General features: G+C 35.6%; 1 protein-coding gene across 42 annotated transcripts in view; it reads right to left on the reverse strand.

The window, feature by feature from the left end:
• Window positions 1-19,831, reverse strand: part of ABI3BP (ABI family member 3 binding protein) — a 266,973-nt gene that overhangs the window by 11,433 nt on the left and 235,709 nt on the right. For all 42 annotated transcript variants that reach the window (XM_040484350.1, XM_040484344.1, XM_040484370.1 and 39 more), the window contains 2 exons: window positions 16,670-16,879; window positions 11,372-11,480 (listed from right to left, as the gene is read on the reverse strand). In XM_040484350.1, coding sequence (XP_040340284.1) covers window positions 11,372-11,480; window positions 16,670-16,879 — 319 coding nt within the window. The remainder of the gene's footprint in view (window positions 1-11,371; window positions 11,481-16,669; window positions 16,880-19,831) is intronic.

Genomic DNA, 19,831 nt, shown 5'->3' on the forward strand with positions numbered 1-19,831 from the left:
AACAGTAAAACCAAGTCTCCAATATCTCCTTGGAAGGAGTTTGCACAAATTTCTGGCACGCCTGCTTTTGTGGCTGCTGTTCAAGGAATGCCTCCCTGTACCCCCAACTCCGGTTGCCTGGCTCTGAGAACCAACAAGGCTTGCATTCTTCAGTCCCATAATATTGTAGCACACAAAGCAGTTAACAGGTACAAGAGCACTTCTACCCAATGACTATATCCCAGGCCAAGCACAGAGAGAGCAGGCAAAAATGCCCATCTTCCAGTGTCTCTCTAGAGGGGTATTAAGTAAAGAGTATCCCAGCTGCTATCTGAGGGTCCAGTTGATAATCAGTCTGCATCCAGGTCGTGACTGCAATTCTCACCTTTGGGACATTGATGGGTTTTAGAGCACCCTCAGCTACTGTGAGCCACTAACAACAAAGAAGTTGATTTGGACAACCTCAGAAGTTTGAGGGACAACTAGAAGCCTGGGCTGGGCTGATTGAAGAGATTCATTTCCTATACAAGACCACTGTACCAACACTGGGAGAGGTGGGTGTTTTTTCTAATATGTAGAAACGAACAAAGAATCAAGGAAATTGAAGAAACTGAGGAATATGTTCAAAACAAAACAAGAAAAGTCAACAGAAACAGATCTCAATAGAGATAGTAATATATGTGACAGTTCAAAATAACAGTCATAAAGATGCTTACCAAGATCAAGAGACAAATGCAAGAACAAAGTGAGAATTTCAACAAAGAGAGACTATTTAAAAAGTACCAGAGAAAACACTTAGCGGAAGAATGCAATAACTGAACTGAAAAATTCATTACAGGAGTTCAGTATCAGACTAGATCAAGCAGAAAAAGGATCAACAAACTTGAAGACAGGGCAGTGGAATTCATCTAATCAGAAGAGCCAAGAATGAAAATGAGTAAAAACAGTTAAGAGACATATGGACACCATCAAGGAGACCAAGATATACATTATAGTGGTCTCAGAAGAAGGAGAGAGAAAGAAAGGGGCAGAAAGCTCATTCAAAGAAATAATGGCTAAAAGCTTTTGTTAAAACCTGGGGAAAGAAACGGACATCTAGATCCTGGAAGTCCAAGAAGTTCCATATAGAAGAATCTACAGATATCCATACTGAGATACATTATAACTAAGCTGTCAAAAGTTAAATACAAGGAGAAAATCTAAAAGAAGAGAAAAGCAACTTGTTTCATACAAAGGAACTTCCATAATACCATCAGCAGATTTTTCAGGAAGAATTTTCAGGCCAGAGGGAGTGGCCTGATATATTCAACATGCTATAACTAAAACAAACAAGCAAAAAAACAAAACAAAACAAAAAAACAAAAAACAAATTAACCAGCAAAATTGTCCTTCAGAGTTGAAGGAGAGGTAAAGAGTTTGCCAAACAAAAGCTGAGAATTTATCACCACTACACTGGCCTTGTAAGAAATGTGAGAGTTCTAGCTGAAACTAAAGGATGCTAATTAGTTATAAGAAAACATCTAAAAGTATAAAACTCAATGGTAAAGGTAAATACATAGTTAAATTCAGAATACTCTAATCGTGGTGCAGTAAATGACCTATAACTCTAATTTGAGGGTTAAAAGAGAAAAATATTAACTATACTACAACAAGTTGTTAACGATTACAACAATGCAAGGAAAGGTAAATTGACATAAAAAAACAATGTGGAGGGGAGAGAAAAATGTAGAGCTCTTTTTATGTTTGAAGTTAAGTTGTTATTAGTTTAAAACAGACTGTCATAAATGTTTTATGTAAGCCTTATGGTAACAAAAGCAATAACCTATAGTAGATACGCAAAAGATGAAGAGAAAGCAATCAAAGTATACCACTACAGAAAATCAAATCAAAAAGGAAGAGAACAAAAGAGGAAATAAAGAAACAAAAGAATTATAAAACAATCAGAAAACAATGAACAAAAATAGGAATAGTAAGTCCCTGCCTGTCAATAATTAACTTTAAATGTCATGGGGCGCCTGGGTGGCGCAGTCGGTTAAGCGTCCGACTTCAGCCAGGTCACGATCTCGCGGTCCGTGAGTTCGAGCCCCGCGTCAGGCTCTGGGCTGATGGCTCAGAGCCTGGAGCCTGTTTCCGATTCTGTGTCTCCCTCTCTCTCTGCCCCTCCCCCGTTCATGCTCTGTCTCTCTCTGTCCCAAAAATAAATAAACGTTAAAAAAAAATTAAAAAAAAAAAATGTCAATGGACTAAATTCTCCAATCCAAGCATGCAGAGTGACTTAATAGACAAAAAATAAGAACCAAGTAAATGCTGCTTACAAGAGCCTCACTTCAGCTTTAAGGACACACACAGACTCAAGTCGAAGGGGTGAAAAAAAGATATATCATTCAGATGAAAAGCAAAAGAAGCAGGGGTACCATCTAGACAGATAATTAGTAATGAAATATTGGACTTAAACTACACATTAGACTGGACGGATTTGACAGACATTTACAGAACATTTCATCTGAATACATATTCTCAAGCACACATGTAATATTCTTCAGGATAGATCATATTTTAGGTCACAACAAGTCTTGAGAAATTAAAGAAAACAAATCAAATCAGGCATTTTTTTTCTAACCATAATGGTAAGAAACTAGAAATCAATTATATGAAGAAAAATTGGAAAATTCACAAATACATGGAGATTAAACAATATGCTCCTGAACAACCAATGGGTCCAAGAAGAAACCAAGGGTAATTAAAAAATATCTTGAGACAAATGAAAATGGAAATGCAACATCCCAAAACTTATGAGATGCAGCAAATGCAATGTGAGGAGGGAAATATATAATGGTGAATGCCCACATTAACAAAAGAAAGGTATCAATTAAACAACCCAACTTTACAGTTAAAAGAACAAGAAAAAGAACAAACTAAGCCCAAATTCAGTAGAAGAAAGGAAATGACAAATATCAGAACAGAAATAAATGAAATAGGGAACTGGAAACACAATAGAAAAGATCAATGAAACTAAGAGCTGTTTTTCCAAAGATAAATAAAATTGACAAGCCTTTAGTTAGAGTAGCTAAGAAAAAAGAAGACTGAAATAAAATCCTATATGAAAGAAGAGACATTAAAACTGATTCCACAAAAATCCAAAGGATTGTGAGACTACTATGACCAATTATACTCCAACAAATTACATAATGTAGAAAAAATGATCTATTCCTAGAAACATACAACCTACCAAGACTGAATGATGAAGAAATAGATAATCTGAACAGACCATGATCAAATGGGATTCAGTCCAGGGATACAAAGACAGTTCAATGCCCATAAATCAATTAATGTGATGCACCACATTAACAACATAAGTGATAATTTATATGATCTCAATAGATGCAGAAAAGCATTAGACAAAATTCAACATACTTTTATGACAAAAACTCTCAACAAAGTGGGTAAAGTGGGAATGCTTCTCAACATAATAAAGGGCATATGTGACAAGCCCACAGCTAACATCATACTCAACAGTGAAATGCTGAAAACTTTCTACCTAGATCAAGAACAAGACAGAAATGCCCACTTTTGCCACTTTTATTTGACCTAATGCTGGAAATCCTAACCAGAGAAATTAGGCAAGAAAAACAAATATGAGCCATCCAAGTCAGAAAGGAAGAAGTACAATCATCTCTATTTGCAGATGACATGATATTATATATAGAAAGCCCTAAACACTTCACCAAAACTCTGTTAGAATAAATAAATTCAGTTAAGTTGTAGGATCAAAAATCAGCATACAAAAATCAGTTGTGTTTTTATATACCAACAATAAACTTTCAGAAAGAGAAATTAAGAAAACAACCCCATTTATAATAGCATCAAAAAGAATAAAATATTTAGGAATCACTTGATCTAAGGAGGTAAAAGATCTGTACTCTGAAAACAATAAGACATAATTGAGGAAAACACAAATAAATGGAAAGATAATCCATGTTAATGGATTAGAAGAATTAATATTGTTAAAATTTCCCTATTATCCAAAGCAATCTATAGATTCAATGCAATTGCTATCAAAATTCCAATGGCATTTTTCACAAAAATTGAACAATCAATCCTATGATTTGTAAGGAACCATAAAAGACCCAAATGGCCCAAGCAATCTAAGAACAGAGCTGAAGGCTCTATGCTGGATTTCCAACTGTATTACAAAGCTTCAGTAATCAAAAACAGTATAGTATTGGGATAAAAACAGACACATAGATCAATGCAACATAATAAAGAGCACAGACATAGACTCCCACATATATGGTCAATTAATTTATGACAAAGGAGACAAGAATATACAATTGGGAAAAGGACAGTCTCTTCAATAAATGGTGTTGGGAAAACTGGACAGCTACCTGCAAGAGAATTAAACTGGACCACTATGTTACACCATACACAAAATTAACTCAAAATAGATTAAATACTTAAATATATGATCGGCAACTATGAAACTCCTGGAAGAAAACCTTGTGGGTAATTTTCTTGACATTGGTCTTGGTGATGATTTTTTGGATTTAATACCAAAAGTAAAGGCAACAAAAGCTAAAATAAATGAGTAGGACTATATCAAACTAAAAAGCTTCTGCATGGCAAAGGAAGCCACCCTGTAACTGCTTGTTGGTTTGAGTGGTTTGGTTAGCTAATTTTACCCCTATGTAGTCTTGAAATATTTGAGCCCTATTCAGGTGGGGCTTCAGTCAGAGGGAAAGAAATGGAAAAGTAGAATATGAAAATATGAGTAATAGGTCCTCAAATAGGGAAAGAGAAATCCAATCAGTTAGTTATATGAGCATTTCTGGATACCTGCCATATACAGACATTGTATTCACCTGGGAATATAGAGAAGGAGCAAAAAGTGGCAGAGCTGGAGGGATACTATTAGAGGATAAAAGAAGTTCTAATCAGGGACAAAGGTCAGAGGAGCAGGGTATCAGCAGGCATGAGGTATCATCAACCAGTTACCAAGCATGTCCTCACGGACATTCTTGTATCTCTCATTTATACGGGGACAAGAAATTCCAGATCTGGGCTGCACTCCAAGTCTATGGTATTGCTAAGAGTTTCTGGCATACCCCCCTCCCCTGCCACACCCCAGATACTAAGGAATTCTAAATGAAAAGTAATTAAAAGAATATGTTTATGTGAAAATAATTGCTCTCTTTATAGATTAGTGGAGTTCCAGGCTCTTAGCTAGCCTTTTTGCCAGAAGAAAAGTTGTAAAACTGAGCAATCCCTTCAATTTCTTTCTTCAATGGTGAAATTATTTATTGTTCTGCTGCCTACACCTACAATAAAACTCAGTAAAGTGCCTAATGCTCTAGTAGCTTATTTTACTCCTTGAGAAAAGACGTTTAAAAGTTAATACACAAATGGGGTGCTTGGGTGGCTCAGTTGGTTAAGCGTCCAACTTCAGCTCAGGTGATGATCTCATGGTTGGTGGGTTTGGACCCCGAGTCAGGCTCTGTGTTGACAGCTCAGAGCCTGGAGTCTGCTTCAGATTCTGTGTCTCCCTCTCTCTCTGCCCTTGCCCTACTCATGCTGTGTTTCTGTCTCACAAATAAATCAACATTAAAAAAATTTAAAAGAAAGTTAATATACAATCTGAAGGAAACAGAACTACACAAAAACACTACGAATAAGGGTATAATGGCTAATCCACATGCCTGCTTTGTTCAGCCAGGTTTATAGTTTATGAGAACTTGCTGCCTCTATTCCAGTTTACTTTTTGAGCCAAGATTTTATTAAATCAAACAACATAAACGATATTCCTAAACTGTCTTTGTTGTCAGCTATAGGAAACTTTAGTATGTTTTAATTTTAGAGGGAGAACTGTTCTCTAGAATCCTCCCAAGCTACAGAGGACAGAAGTACAGGAATAGGTTAAGTGAACTTGATTTAATTACCAGACAGAATACATTTTGTGTGGAAATTGCTGGGCCACATGTAAATCTGGTACACGCAATGGATTCTTTAGTTTTTTAGTCAAGTGAGGAGACAACGGCTCACTTGAAGAGATTATAGGGCTTTTTGTTTGTCTTTACTGTATAGCAATTATGTGTCCATCTATATTGTCCAGCCTACCAATGGATTATTCAAATATGAGATAGAAACAATTTGTCTGAAAACAAATTGGAGGCCACAGACACAGACTTAAAGAAAAATGCTTTCTCTACTTCTGTAATAGAAGGACAATTCGACTTGCTGTAAGGCTTAACCAAGCTTTTCATTTTAATGTCAGTTCCAGTTTCCCACTGATTCTATGCATGTCTTTGGATATCATAAGAATGTATCATTTTAGAGGTGGGAGAGACTTCAAGATCAATTTACCTCACACTCCCTGTCCCCATAAGCAGTGGTACAAGACTTACTGTTTAAGTCATATACTTTATCAGTTCTTCTGTTCACAGAACTAAAAATAATCATAGTTGTCTTTACACACAAAGTGGTTGGCTATAGATTGGAGAGGCTCTTCTTACTATTTTTCTTTTAGCTCAACACAAGCCACACACTGAAGTTTCATGGGGGAAATAAGTGGAAAATATATACTGGGGAGTGGGCTAGGTGGGTACCGATTCAGGTGGACACCAACATATCTCTATTTTCTTTGCATTCTAGGGGTAGGGGGTAGGAGAGGGGTCTTGCAAAGAAAGAGATGGAGTTGTCACAGCACTGTGCCTCTGTTAGCACATCTCTTCTGCTTCATCTGACTAAATAGTTATGGCTCCATTCCAACACCCCTGTTCCCTGTGCACATATATGACCAAAGCCCATTGTAGCTGCAAGCATCTGTTGGCAAGGCTGGGGTAGTCTCCACTGTGCCACCTTTGGAACTACAGCCTGCTGGCCCAGAGCAGCCTTGGGGCTTCACTCCCTATAGACAGAAACATCTCACAACACATATGCAGCCAAACTGTTCTTCAGCAAGATAGCTACTGTCCCTTCATGTGGCTATTTTTTGAGCTTTTGCAGAAGAGGTAAAAATCCTGGCTAAAATGTAAAAACAGGCAGGGAGAAGGTGATCATACACTGTGAGAAGGAAATGGTAACACAGTCCACTGTGCTTTTGGTTCTAGTGTGTGAACATTTAAAAGTTTTACCTAAAAAGCTCTGGGGATCTATTTTCTCTGCATTGACTCTCTTGGGTTAAATGTTCTAATGCCAAGCTCTACTCCACCCATTTCAGTGTGTAATAAATGATTACCCTGTAATTATCACCTGTTTTTACATCTCATGATTTTTACTCAGGACATATCATGGAAAATGATACTAAAATAAATTATGTACATGTGTCTCCTGAAATTGGAACACAGTTACAGTAATTCTTTCAGAATTTAGTATCTTCTAGCTTTTCAAATAGGGTATCCCAGAACCTCATGTTGGGGTGGTGGTGGTGATGAATTTTACCAACTATAACTCAAAGTTTGCCTGTTGGGAATTCAACAGGCACTGAAATGTGACTAAAGTCATTCTTTACAGGTAATAAAAACCACCTGGTGGCTGCATGCTGTACATACTTCCTCTTTATTTTATAGCATGTCTTTTATTAGCATTAATCTTGGATCATGGTCGGGCAGAAAAGATATAATGGAAAGAAATCTTGCCTTAACAACTTAAGATAGTATGGAAAAAGCTTACATCGAAAAAACCTACAAACCTAAATTTGGAACTCATAATTTTATTATTCTGGCTGTAACCTTGCTGTCAGTAGTAACTTTAAGGACTACTTGTATTTCACCGAAGTCATGCACATGGACTTGATTTGAAAGAACGATACCGTTGTTACTCTTTCTTTTCTTGCCATCCTGTTCTATTCAATTCTATCCTTTACCGTCAAGTTCTAGTCTCAAGTATTGCAGGAGGCCTTCTCTTCTCTTCTAAATTGCAGAACTTCAGTGTAAGTCCTATGTGATCTTTTATGCTGTCTTGTGATGCTGTCCAGCTGTTTCATGGCTGTTAGTTTTGTTTCCCCAGGTGCTTCTAGGCTTCAGAAATATCAGATTAAATGAAATAATTTGACTTCAAATTATTCTTACTTAACTCATGAAGTTATTTTGACTAATAGAGGTTTCAAATCATAATTTTAATATTTCAGCTGAAAACATTTTTTTTGCTCATTAAGTGGACAAATTCATCTCTAGTATACCTGTTAAGAGAACATAGAATGCATTCCTACTCACTGGGGTCTGGGATCTACTAAACTACTTGAACACCACAAGGCTCCACACATTGTAGACTAAACAATTTTCATTAGAGCACCTTTATATCCATGTGTATTATATCTGCTCCCAGTGGGGAAATGCTTTTCAAACTGCTGATATACAACTTTTAAATCATGACCCATTAGGGATTATCAGTATAATCCTGGTCAAATCATATATATACTATCAACAGTCTTCATGTCTGAACTGGATTTCATTCAATTATATGAAACTCTAAAAATAACATAAAATAAGCCAAATACAGATACATTGAGTGGCCCCAAATTTATGCCAACTGGAAAAACTTGGCATGGGATTCTGATTTCAGGGAATCCTACACTTAAGATTACTTTTTCCCAAAGATGATTCCAGAAAGGGCCTCCTTTGAGCTTTGCTTGTCTTGAGATGAGGATAGTTTTAGGAGTCCCTCCTTTGAAGACCCACTGATGAAGGACAGGAGTGACAAATGAGATGCATATCTTAGGGTGAGATAAAGGGGACATGGCTGTAAATTCCAGAAACAATTAGTGTAATTCCTACAACTGACATAAACTCCAGCAAGTCCTACAACAATTCATAGCAGAAGCTAGATGTGAACTCCATGACTAGTCCTGTGATTCCAGAATGAAATGCAGCTTAGCCCAAAGGTACGTTTGTCTTATGCACCTATTTGGCCAAATAGGCAAGATGCCAAAATGGCACTCTTGCAAGACATTATCAAAAAGTTCTTTTTGTTAGCTTTATTCTACCGACTGTTACTCGTTATAAGTAGCTCTAGTATCAAAAGTGATTATTCCAACTAAGTCAATGTCAGGAAAAAACTAAATGTGAAGTTGGAGCAAGTCACTCCCACTTAGCAACTTTCTGGCTCTCCCCATCTCTTGACTAAGTTCTCTGATCTGGCAGAGAAGGCCCTCCACAACATGGCTTCTACCTCTCGTTGCTTCCACTGCCTCTGTTCACTTTTCACCTCTCACACTCATGGAAGTAGCTTATTGTTCACTGCATACAACCATACCATTTGGGCCTCTGCTCTAACATATGCTAGTTTCTTTGACGTTTCTTTCCCCTACCACAGTTACCTAGCTAACTCCTTCCTGCTCTTCATTTAAGCCTCAGCCCAGGTGTCACCTCCTCCACAAAGTTTTCCCAATTTCCCCAGACTTTGCAAAGTGTCACCCACTCTGTGCTCCCCTTGCAACTTGTATATATTTTTGCCAGAGCTCTCACCATTTTGTGTAGAATAATCAGTTACTAAAAGGCTACCCCACTACCTCAAGTCCTCAAGGACAGGCACCATGTTTATTCAGTTTTGTGGTCACCACACCAAGCACACTGTTGGCACTTAATAAATGTTAGCTGAGTAGAAACACAAATCTGTTACAAACAAATCAGGTTTAAAATGTCACTTAAGTAATTATTTTCTACATCTGATCATGAGTCACAGGTGAACTTTGAAGGTGAAGATTTGAAGGTAGCCTAATTCAGAAAAGGAACACAATGAATATTTAGAAATTAGATGCTTTTCAATATGTTTTCAGTATATTAAGTGGCATAAAAAGCAAGAAACTATAAAGAAAAAAACTTCCATGTTCTGTAAGCCCAAATTCACCTATTAAAAAGTCCAAATTAAATAACTTTTTCTTTTTTACTCTTTCCTTAAAATATGTTAAAAATAGTCTCTCTCCCTGTTAATCTCTCTAAGGAAACAGAACCAAGATCATCAAATGAGTTTTTACTGAAATACATGCTTATTTTGGCTAACTTAAATCCTTTAAAAAAAATTAGCAGTTGTAAAATTTTCCATATTACAACTCAAAATAGAGGACTTTAAAGAAAAAAAATACCTGTGGAAATTATTATATTTATAGTATAGGACTACAGTTTATACACAGCAAACCATCTAGAATTAACTAGATGCTTCCTTTTTTTCCTGAAAAGATTATCAGTTTCCTTGTTGTCAGAACTTTACTAGGCTCTTTTGAATGTCATAATCAATACCTGATTCAATTCAATCAACTGATGACAATGGAAGATAGAAATAAAACTTATGAAAACATTTTCTAATGCTGGAGTTCCAGTCTTTGCCTCTGCTGGTCTTTATCAAGCTATGAAATATTCAGGAAACTTTATCAAGCTATGAAGCGTTCAGTCTGGAAAAATTCCTGATTGTGTCTCTCTGAAAATTGATCTGTGTTGGTTGGTGCACTAGAACGTAAAGTGTGAAGATGTTTTTGTTTTAACTGAAAGCATAGTTTTCAAATAGTGTCTTGGAATTTGAGGAAAGAAATTGATTTTCCACAAAGAGTGATATTTAGTCCCCAAATGAATTTAGTACATATTTTTTTAAAGAAATGCCTGGCTGTATCCTTTTGAGAATTTCCTTGAACAATAAATTTGATGATTTAGCCATGTAAAACAAAACAAAACCTTCCCTATTACATTTCTAGAAGTGCGTAAAGCCCTTATTTTTCTCCCAATACAGTGAGCCGATAAAATGTTGGATATTTTAGATTTAAAAAGAAATGACAAAACCATACAGTAATGTAAACAACCAGGTACCAATAGGTAATAAGGGATGCCAAGAAAAATTGTTTATTATAGAGCATCGGTTATAATATATGTGTCTATTTTCAAAAATGGATTCTCATTTGTTTATTATAAAAAGACCCAAAATGAAAAGACCACTATGCCTGGGAATGGTCTGTAGTTATTTTAAGCGTTAACTATCACAAACTTTCATCTACTTTTGTTACATAACTTTTATATCCTTGCCCTCTTCTTTCCAGCATGCCAGCCAAATTCTTCTGTTTCACATTTAGTTTACATCCTACACACTCCAGTTGTGTCTCATCCACAGAATTTTCCTTCTCTTGATTTTGGTATTTAATATCAACATTTGATATTAATGATCCTCTATTTTTCAATGTTCTCACCTATAGTGTTAACTTACAAGACCATCTTGTCAGCTCTTGTATCCCCACCAATAATTTGTGTATTTGCAAAACATGACTCTAGAGGTATCTACTCCTATGCACAGAAAGCCAAAGAATGAAATGCAAACTACACTATCCCTTAAGACAGAGACGGATGATGTCATTTCATTCCTTTGGTGATGATTTATGCACTGTCAGAATTCACCTGTAAGAGCACAGGTGGCTTACCTTGTATCTGGTTTTAGATTTTCTACAGTGGAGAAGGTTTGATTTGTAATTTGAATGGACTTGTTCTTCCCGCTGAATGACCCATTTTCTCTGGATATAACTTCATATTCTGAAAAGTGAAAAAGCCAACAAATACTTGTCTTTATGTCCCGGCTGATTTAATTGCTCTTAAGGCTAACAGCATCATAAAGTCACTCTTATAAAGGTGAGCAATTTAGATTGTAGTTACTGAGATGTACTGATCTTATACATTAGCAATTTGCAGATGGGGATGGCCAATGGATGACAAAGGTCCCAAAGCATTTTGGGAGTTGCTCATTGATCACATCTACTTTCCCTTTACTGGAACATGAAAGGCTTGGTAACTGTGAAGACTGATGATGAACCTGTGGTATCTTTGGATGCTGGTAACTAATGATTTTGCTAGGCAAATCAAATAGTCTGTCATTGTTGTAAAACCCAGTGTGGGGAAAGTGCTGTATGAGAAGTGGTACTTAAGTAGAAGGCACGTTTCTTCTCTGTGGGGCTTTATTATATTGCTAGGGGAAAGACCACTGCATACATGGTTCTGCTGCAAAAATATATCTATATATCTATATCTATCTATACCTATACCTATATCTATATCATCTATATCTATATATCTTTGGGTTTAATACCATCCAGCAAATAGCAGTTAACCAAATAATGAGTGACAGTTCATTATTGGGAACTATAGAATTATGAAATTTTTCTACCTACTGCTTACATATGCCTCCTTGAAAATAACCCTTGTTTTTTAAAAAAATCATTAAATTATGAATGGAGATCTGCATAAATTTCACCTAAAGACACATTTCTATGAACTTGCAGGGCTAATCAAGAGAAGGGCTTTCAGATCAAGAACATAATTTATAAATTTGTTAATTGGCGTTTCCACCTCTTAATTGGAGTTTAATGTATGTGACAAGGTCACACAGAAGATTCAAAACTTGAAAAATAGAAAACAGAAACAAACCCTACTCAAAATCAGCTCCATAAGTATGAAGAAATATACAAGTGGTAGCCATCAGGGAAAGTGGGAAAAAGCCACAAAGGGTGGCAATTTAGTGGGGATTTCTGCTATTAGCACTAAGACCAAAGGTGGTCGAAAAATTCAAAATTAAATCAGAAGGCAATGGCCATTGTATTTGGATATGTTAGCGCAGCTACCAAAGGACTAATGGCTAGTATTTAGTGTTCTTTTCTCAGAACTTTCTGTTCCTTAACCTATTTCTGTTGGCATTCTATTCTCAAAGAGGATAGAAAGGGAGGGAAGGGAAGGACCTTGAATTCAAATATATCCATTTTATGTCTGTTTCTCAGCTGTGAATCAGTATTTACTAGATAGACAAAGATGGGAGTAATTAAAATGGATTTTTAAAACTGGAAACTGCTTGTTGGATACATGGTTAGATATCTACTGATGAGGAACCCAAAACACTCATGACTTTTCTATTAAAGTTAAGGTATGGGGAAGGCTAGTCCAAAGGATAGAGGAGTGCTGTTTTGGAAGGGCACATGCGCCCCAATGTTTATAGCAGCACTATCAACAATAGCCAAATTATGGAAAGAGCCCAAATGTCCATCATCTGATGAATGGATAAAGATGCATATACGGACACACACACACACACACACACACACACACACGTATACATACACAATGGAATATTACTCGGTGATGAGAAAGAATGAAATCTTGCCATTTTCAACAATGTGGATGGAACTAGAGTGTATCACGCTAAACGAAATAAGTCAGAGAAAGACAAATAACATATGACTTCACTCATATGTAGAATTTAAGATACAAAACAGACGAACATAAGGGAAGAGAAGCAAAAATAATATAAAAACAGAGAGGGGACAACCCATAAAAGACTCTTAAATACAGAGAACAAACCAATGATTGCTGGATGGGTGTTGGGAGGGGGGGATGGGATGGGCTAAATAGGCAAGGGGCATTAAGGAGGACACTTGCTGGGATGAGCACTGGGTGTTATATAAATTCTACTTCTGAAAACATTATTATACTGTATGTTAACTAACTTGGATTTAAATTTTAAAAATCTATAAAATTAAAAAAAATAAAAATAAAAGATAAAAAGTTGAAAAAAACCCCGAAAGGACACTACATGACTCATTGAAAAGTGACAGACCAAGCCATTTGCCCTGATCTCAGTTTGTAAAATGTCAGTAATAGCTCTTCATAGTGTTGCTTGTGGGGATTAAACTAGGAATATATGGAAAGTGCTTAACAGTATTTTGCATATGTTTTGTTCAACAGGTGGTACCTATTATTATTACTTATTATCCCTGAGTTGTGTTTAAATTTGAAAGATTTCAGTTGGAAAGATTCAAGTGTCGCTTTGTCACCCAAAGAAAAATTTGTATGACACTCCCGTTGAATTTGTATGAAAGCAACCACTTTCAAGAAACATCTTTGGTGTGGGACATTAATCAGTGACTGTGTAATATTCTTTTTAATATTACCCCAGACTCAGTACCAGAAACTCTTACTGAATATCTTCTCTAATTTTCTTCTGAATGAGTTTTAAATGTTCATTTAATACTATTTTCATCCTGAAAGATTCAAGTTTTCAAAATGGACACAGAAGTTACCTTTGTAATTAAAAAACATATTTAGAATTTCAGAATTCTAACTTCTGAATGTGTATTCTTGGGCCTTGTAAATATATCTTTCATTTGTAATGCTTTAAAGAAATAGTAGCTTTTTCATAAATTCACTATACCATAAAAATGGAACATTAATGCTTGGAATGAACATTTATAGACACATTCTGATTATATTTCAGAAAGTAAAGACAGCCACTTAGTATGTGTCCATATTTCTCACTTTAAAATATGGGGTTTTATTTATAAATTCCTTAACAGTAAAGGTATAAGGAACCTATAGAAGTAACACTGAATAAATGGTCTTTTTCCCACTCAGAGATTATTATTGCCCTATTATGAGATGATTTACTTAATAGAAAAACACTATTTATTATAAAGGTTGGGAAATCACATTCTGGTCATGAAAATAATAATGGTGACACTATTTCTACCAGTCCTACTATTGCTACTACTGACAAACATTAATTTAACAGCTTCTAACTTACACTGTACATTCAAATTCTGTTTAATTTTTGTCCTCATGATAAGCTGATTACAATGGAAGTTGTTGTTGTTGTTACAAATAAGAAAACTAAAGCAAGGAGGTAAAGTGCATACCCAAATTGCATATAGAGAATCAGCTAGTCTGGGATTTAAATCTACGTTGGCATGCTCTTGGCATATCACAAAGCACCACCCCACAACTAATTTAAATTGTCCAAGGACTCAAGCTATGGCCCATTTCTCAGGTGTATCTATTTCTACTTTAGTGTAGAAAAGACATGTAGAAGCAACTGAATTTAGGTGTATTTATTATAGGTAATATGTGCCTGTTGATTAAAAGATGATAGACAGAATCCAGCTAAGGAAATAAAGAATATGTTTCACTCCTTTTTTGTTATCTTTCTCAATCCTTTCTTGTAAAGCCATTTCCAGTGATTTGAGAATTAATCGTATTATCTGAGCTGCTGGTTTATAAAAGATCACATTTGAAACAAAATGATATTTGAGAAAACACTAAAATAAACAAAAGTGAAAAAAATAGAAGAGACTATTAGGCTATATGGTCTGACATTTAAATACAGACTGAGTAACGATTAAATATGGACTTATTTCTATTTAGAAAATCTTATAGCTAAAGGGATATGGACCTTATCTATAAAAGCTGTTATTCTAAGTCTAATATCTTATGAAAGATCTCAAGCAGTCCATTAACATTTAGTAACAATGTTACAAAAGGAATTGGTTAAATGGGTAAAGTATACCCTATTCATTATTTTTTGTAGATTACAAGTTTATACAATTAAAAAAGGTTTCATGATGAACTGGAAAGGAAAACCATTTTGCTTTTAAAAAGTTAAATCAGAAATTGACACACCAAAGTGAATATATATTAGATGTATTAGATTAGATTTTAGATATATTAACCAATTCCAACTTGATGTCCCACATCTTCAAGGCAAAGGAAATTTTATAGATCATTTGGTGTTATGATAACTAAGCCTCAGACTGTCAGGAGAACTCCTTATTAGCACAGTATATGAATTGGGAGTTCTGGACTTTTTCATCTATGTAGATAATCAATGCTTAGAGATTTATTGTTTTTTAGATACTGGGATGGTAGCACCTACTGGCATAGTCCCAAGTAAAGAAGCAGGACTAGACAAGTCCCCAGCAAACATGAGCAGTGGCTGGTTCTTTCCCAAAACAAAGGCAAGGTCTGCATGAGAAATGAAATTCACAAAATATGGTTTAAAAAAAAATCCAGTTAAGCAAAGATAGGCTGCTTATAGTGAAAGTCCCCCAGACCAAACAGTTTTGTCTGAGGAGAAATAGCTGCTGTTTACTCCTTTATTCACAGAAAACACTTTTGGCTGAATTTCCCACTTCCTCCTTTCCCCTGTATACTTCCCTCTACCCATCCTGATAGCTTCTTAGTGGGCTCCTCTAAATTCTGTCTACCTGTCCCATGCACAGCAGGGCATGGGCAATGGGGGGCTTGTGTACTCCTGCAATTTGCTATATTCCTCTAGCTGACTCTGCCCCTTACCTTTTCTCCTTCCTCTCTAGTTTGACTAAACTGTTCATATGAAGAATTAATTCGCATATAATAAATTCAAAGACTGACTTAGGATTTCTTAGTTTTCACAGTCATTTTTAGGAGGATTGGGCTAGTGATAGTAGAATTAAGTTTTTCTGAGATGAGGAGAAAATCAACCATGATTGGAAACCTAAAAAAAACCCAAAAAAACAAAAAACAAAACAAACAAACAAAATACTAAAATAATTGAATTGCTTGACAGTTCTAGGTCAACCTAGAAATTGGGTTGGTGAAATGAAAACTGTTTTAATTATCATCAGCCCTGCCAACTTCTCCTATGTTATCTGTAATTTTCTTGATAAGGAAAAGACCACATCTATTTTTACACTGTGAGGAAGAGTTCTGAGACAAGATGGAAGGAACGTAACCTAAAGAGATATGTTAAATTAACAGGAAACCCACCACTGGGACACAGATGATCTTTGCCCATCATATGACACTTTTTGACAATAGTTCTACTAGGACTTGCTACCCCTGAGATATGCCTCATAGTTTGACGAGGTACCACACTCACATTATTGAAGCTTCCCACCATAGTACAAGTGCTCACATCATGATCTTACCAGTGACAGTATCATTTAGTGGCTTTTCCCAGTCAAGGATGACAAATGAGGGACACCCTTCCACAGTGACCACAGTGAGGTTGGTGGGTGGGTTCTGCGGTGGGCTTGTGGCATTCCCCTCGGTGGCATCCTCTTTGGGGAACCGTTTGACAGAATCAGTGATCGAACAGGGCCTGTTGTCCGGTTTTTGGATGTAACGCACATGAGGACCTAAGAGAGAGAGGACTTGGACAGTTAGCCTTATTTGAGTTTGTACATACAGAAGGTGGAGGTAAACTCAAATTTATTTTTCTGTTTGAGGATATCTGGTCTCATATTATAAGCAGACAGATGAAAGCAGTGATGTGGACTGTTCAAACTTGTGAAAATCTAGAATTCCTGTCTCTGGGATACATGACATGGATGTTGTAGCTGATTTACTTTTTAAAATGGGTTTAACTTATGCTAATATCGAGAAGTAATTTGGTTCTCCTGAGCATGTTTTAAACAGCATAATTTGTGGGGTATTGGAAGAAGTATTCAAGAGGGTATTGCCTTGAGAATGGGGAATAATTAGCCCCACACTAAACAGTTCTGGTCCCACCTAATAAATCTTAAAAGCCAGACTCAAAAAGGTCAAATGGTTTCAAGTAATTTAACCCAGGACAAAATTAAAGAATATTTTAGGAATAAAAAAAAAAAAGGAAATAACAGGAAAATGTTGCCCATAATGAGAAAAATAAATAATTTGAAATCAATCTAGAACTTGCCTAGATGTTAGAGTCATCACACAGGGAAAATAAAACTGTTATTATAACTATAATCCACATGTCAAGAAGTTAATACATGAAAGATATTTTTAAAAATACCCAAAGTGAATTTCTAGAGATGAAAATTAAAATGTGTAAGATGCAAAAAACACTGGATGATACTAGCACTGATATGATATTGCAGAAAAAGATTAGTGAACTTGAAGACATAGCAGTAAAAACTACCCAAAATAATAGTGGAAAGAAAAAATAATAAAAATAATGAACAGAGCATCAGTGAGCTATGGGGAAGCTTCAGGCAGTATAACACGGATGTAATTTTAATATCTGCCCAGAGAACAGGGACAGCAAAGGTATTTGAAGAAATAATGGCAAAAGACTTTCCAAGTTTGATAAAACCTCTAAACCCACAGATCCAAAAGGCTTGAATAAACCTAAGCACAACAAATATGAAGAAACTACACCAATCAAAATCAAGTTTCTCAAAGCCAGTGATAGAAAGAAAACCTTTAAAGGAGGCAGAAAAGACACATGACATATAGTACAACCAAGATAAGGATTATGGCAGATGTCTCATTGGAAAGAATGCAAGGGAGAAGGCAGTGGAGCAACATCTTTAAATACTGGAAAAAAAAAACTTATCATCTAGAATTATTTAACTAGTGAATATCTTTTTTTTTTTTAAGTAAAACACCTTTTACGTATATAAAAGCTAAGAGAATTCATAACCACCAGACCCACCCTACAAGGAAGATTAAAGGACATTCAGGCAGAAGAAAAATGATGTATCCACACAAAGAAATAAAGAGCACTGGAAATAGTTACTATATAGGTAAATATGCACAATATTTTTGTCATTTAATTCTTTCTAAAAGGCAATTTACTATTTAAACATAAATAATATCAATTTAGCATGATGTATTAATATGTAAAAGTAAAATGCCTAACAGTGATAGGCCAAGAGGAAAGATAAGTTGCTATACTAATGTAAGGTTCTTGCACTATTTGTGAAGTTGTAGAATATCACTAGAAGATAGACTGTGGTAAATTAAAGATACATACTATAAACCCTAAAGCAATAACAAAATAAAGAGTTACAACTAGTAAGACAACTAAAGAGAGAAAATAGAATCATAAAAATCATAAAACTCAATCTCTAGAAATAAACCTATGCTGGGGTGCCTGGGTGGCTGAGTCGGTTGAGCGTCCAACTTCAGCTCAGGTCACGATCTTGCGGTCCGTGAATTCGAGCCCTGCGTCAGGCTCTGGGCTGATGGCCCGGAGCCTGGAGCCTGCTTCCGATTCTGTGTCTCCCTCTCTCTCTGCCCCTCCCCCATTCATGCTCTGTCTCAAAAATAAATAAATGTTAAAAAAAAAAACTAAAAAAAAAAAAGAAATAAACCTATGCTTATATTTCAATTAATCTATCACAAAAGAGGTTAAGAATATACAATGGGAAAGACAGTCCCTTTGATAAATAGTAGACAGCTACATGCCAAAGAATGAAATTGGACCACTCACACTACACACAAAAATAAACTCAAAATGGATTAAAGACCTAAATTTGAGACCTGAAGCCATAAAACTCCTAGAAGAAAACATAGGCAGTAATTTCTTTGACATCAGTTTTAGCAACATTTTTCTAGATATGTCTCCTCAGGCAAGTTAAACAGAAACAAAAATGATCAGGACTACACTGAAGTAAAAAATTATTGCACAGTAAAGGAAATTATCAACAAAACAAAAAGGCAACATAATGAATGGAAGAAGATATTTGCAAATGACATATCCAATAAGGGTTTAATATCCAAAACATATAAAGAATTTATAGAACACCAAAACACATAAATAATCCAATTAAAAATGGACAAAGGACCTGAATAGACATTTTTCCAAAGGAAGACATGTAACTGGCCAATAGACACATGAAAAGATGCTCAACAACAGTAATTATGAGGGAAATGCAAATCTACACAACAGTGAGATATTACCTTATCTTATATTACCTGTCAGAATGGCTAGAGACAAAAAAAAAAAAAAAAGAAATAATAAGTGTCGACAAGAATGTGGAGAAAACTCTGGTGTCCTACTGGTGGGAATGTAAATTTGTGCAGCCACCATGCAAAATAGTAGAGTTTCCTCAAAAAATTAAAAATAGAAATACTGTATAATCCAGTGTTTCCACTAATAGGTATTTACCCAAAGAAAATGAAAGCACTAATTTGAAAAGATATATGCACCCCTATGTTTATTGCAGCACTATTTACAATAGCTAAGATATAGAAACAACCCAAGTGTCCAGCGATAGATGAATGTATAAATAATGGTTTATGCATACACACACACACACACACACGAAAATTCGTCAGCCATAAAAAAGAATGAGATCTTGCCATTTGCAACAACATAGCAT

This window comes from Herpailurus yagouaroundi, unplaced genomic scaffold (genome assembly GCF_014898765.1).
Source record: "Herpailurus yagouaroundi ecotype Mexico unplaced genomic scaffold, PumYag 162, whole genome shotgun sequence".
NCBI classification, from domain to species: Eukaryota; Metazoa; Chordata; class Mammalia; order Carnivora; family Felidae; genus Herpailurus; species Herpailurus yagouaroundi.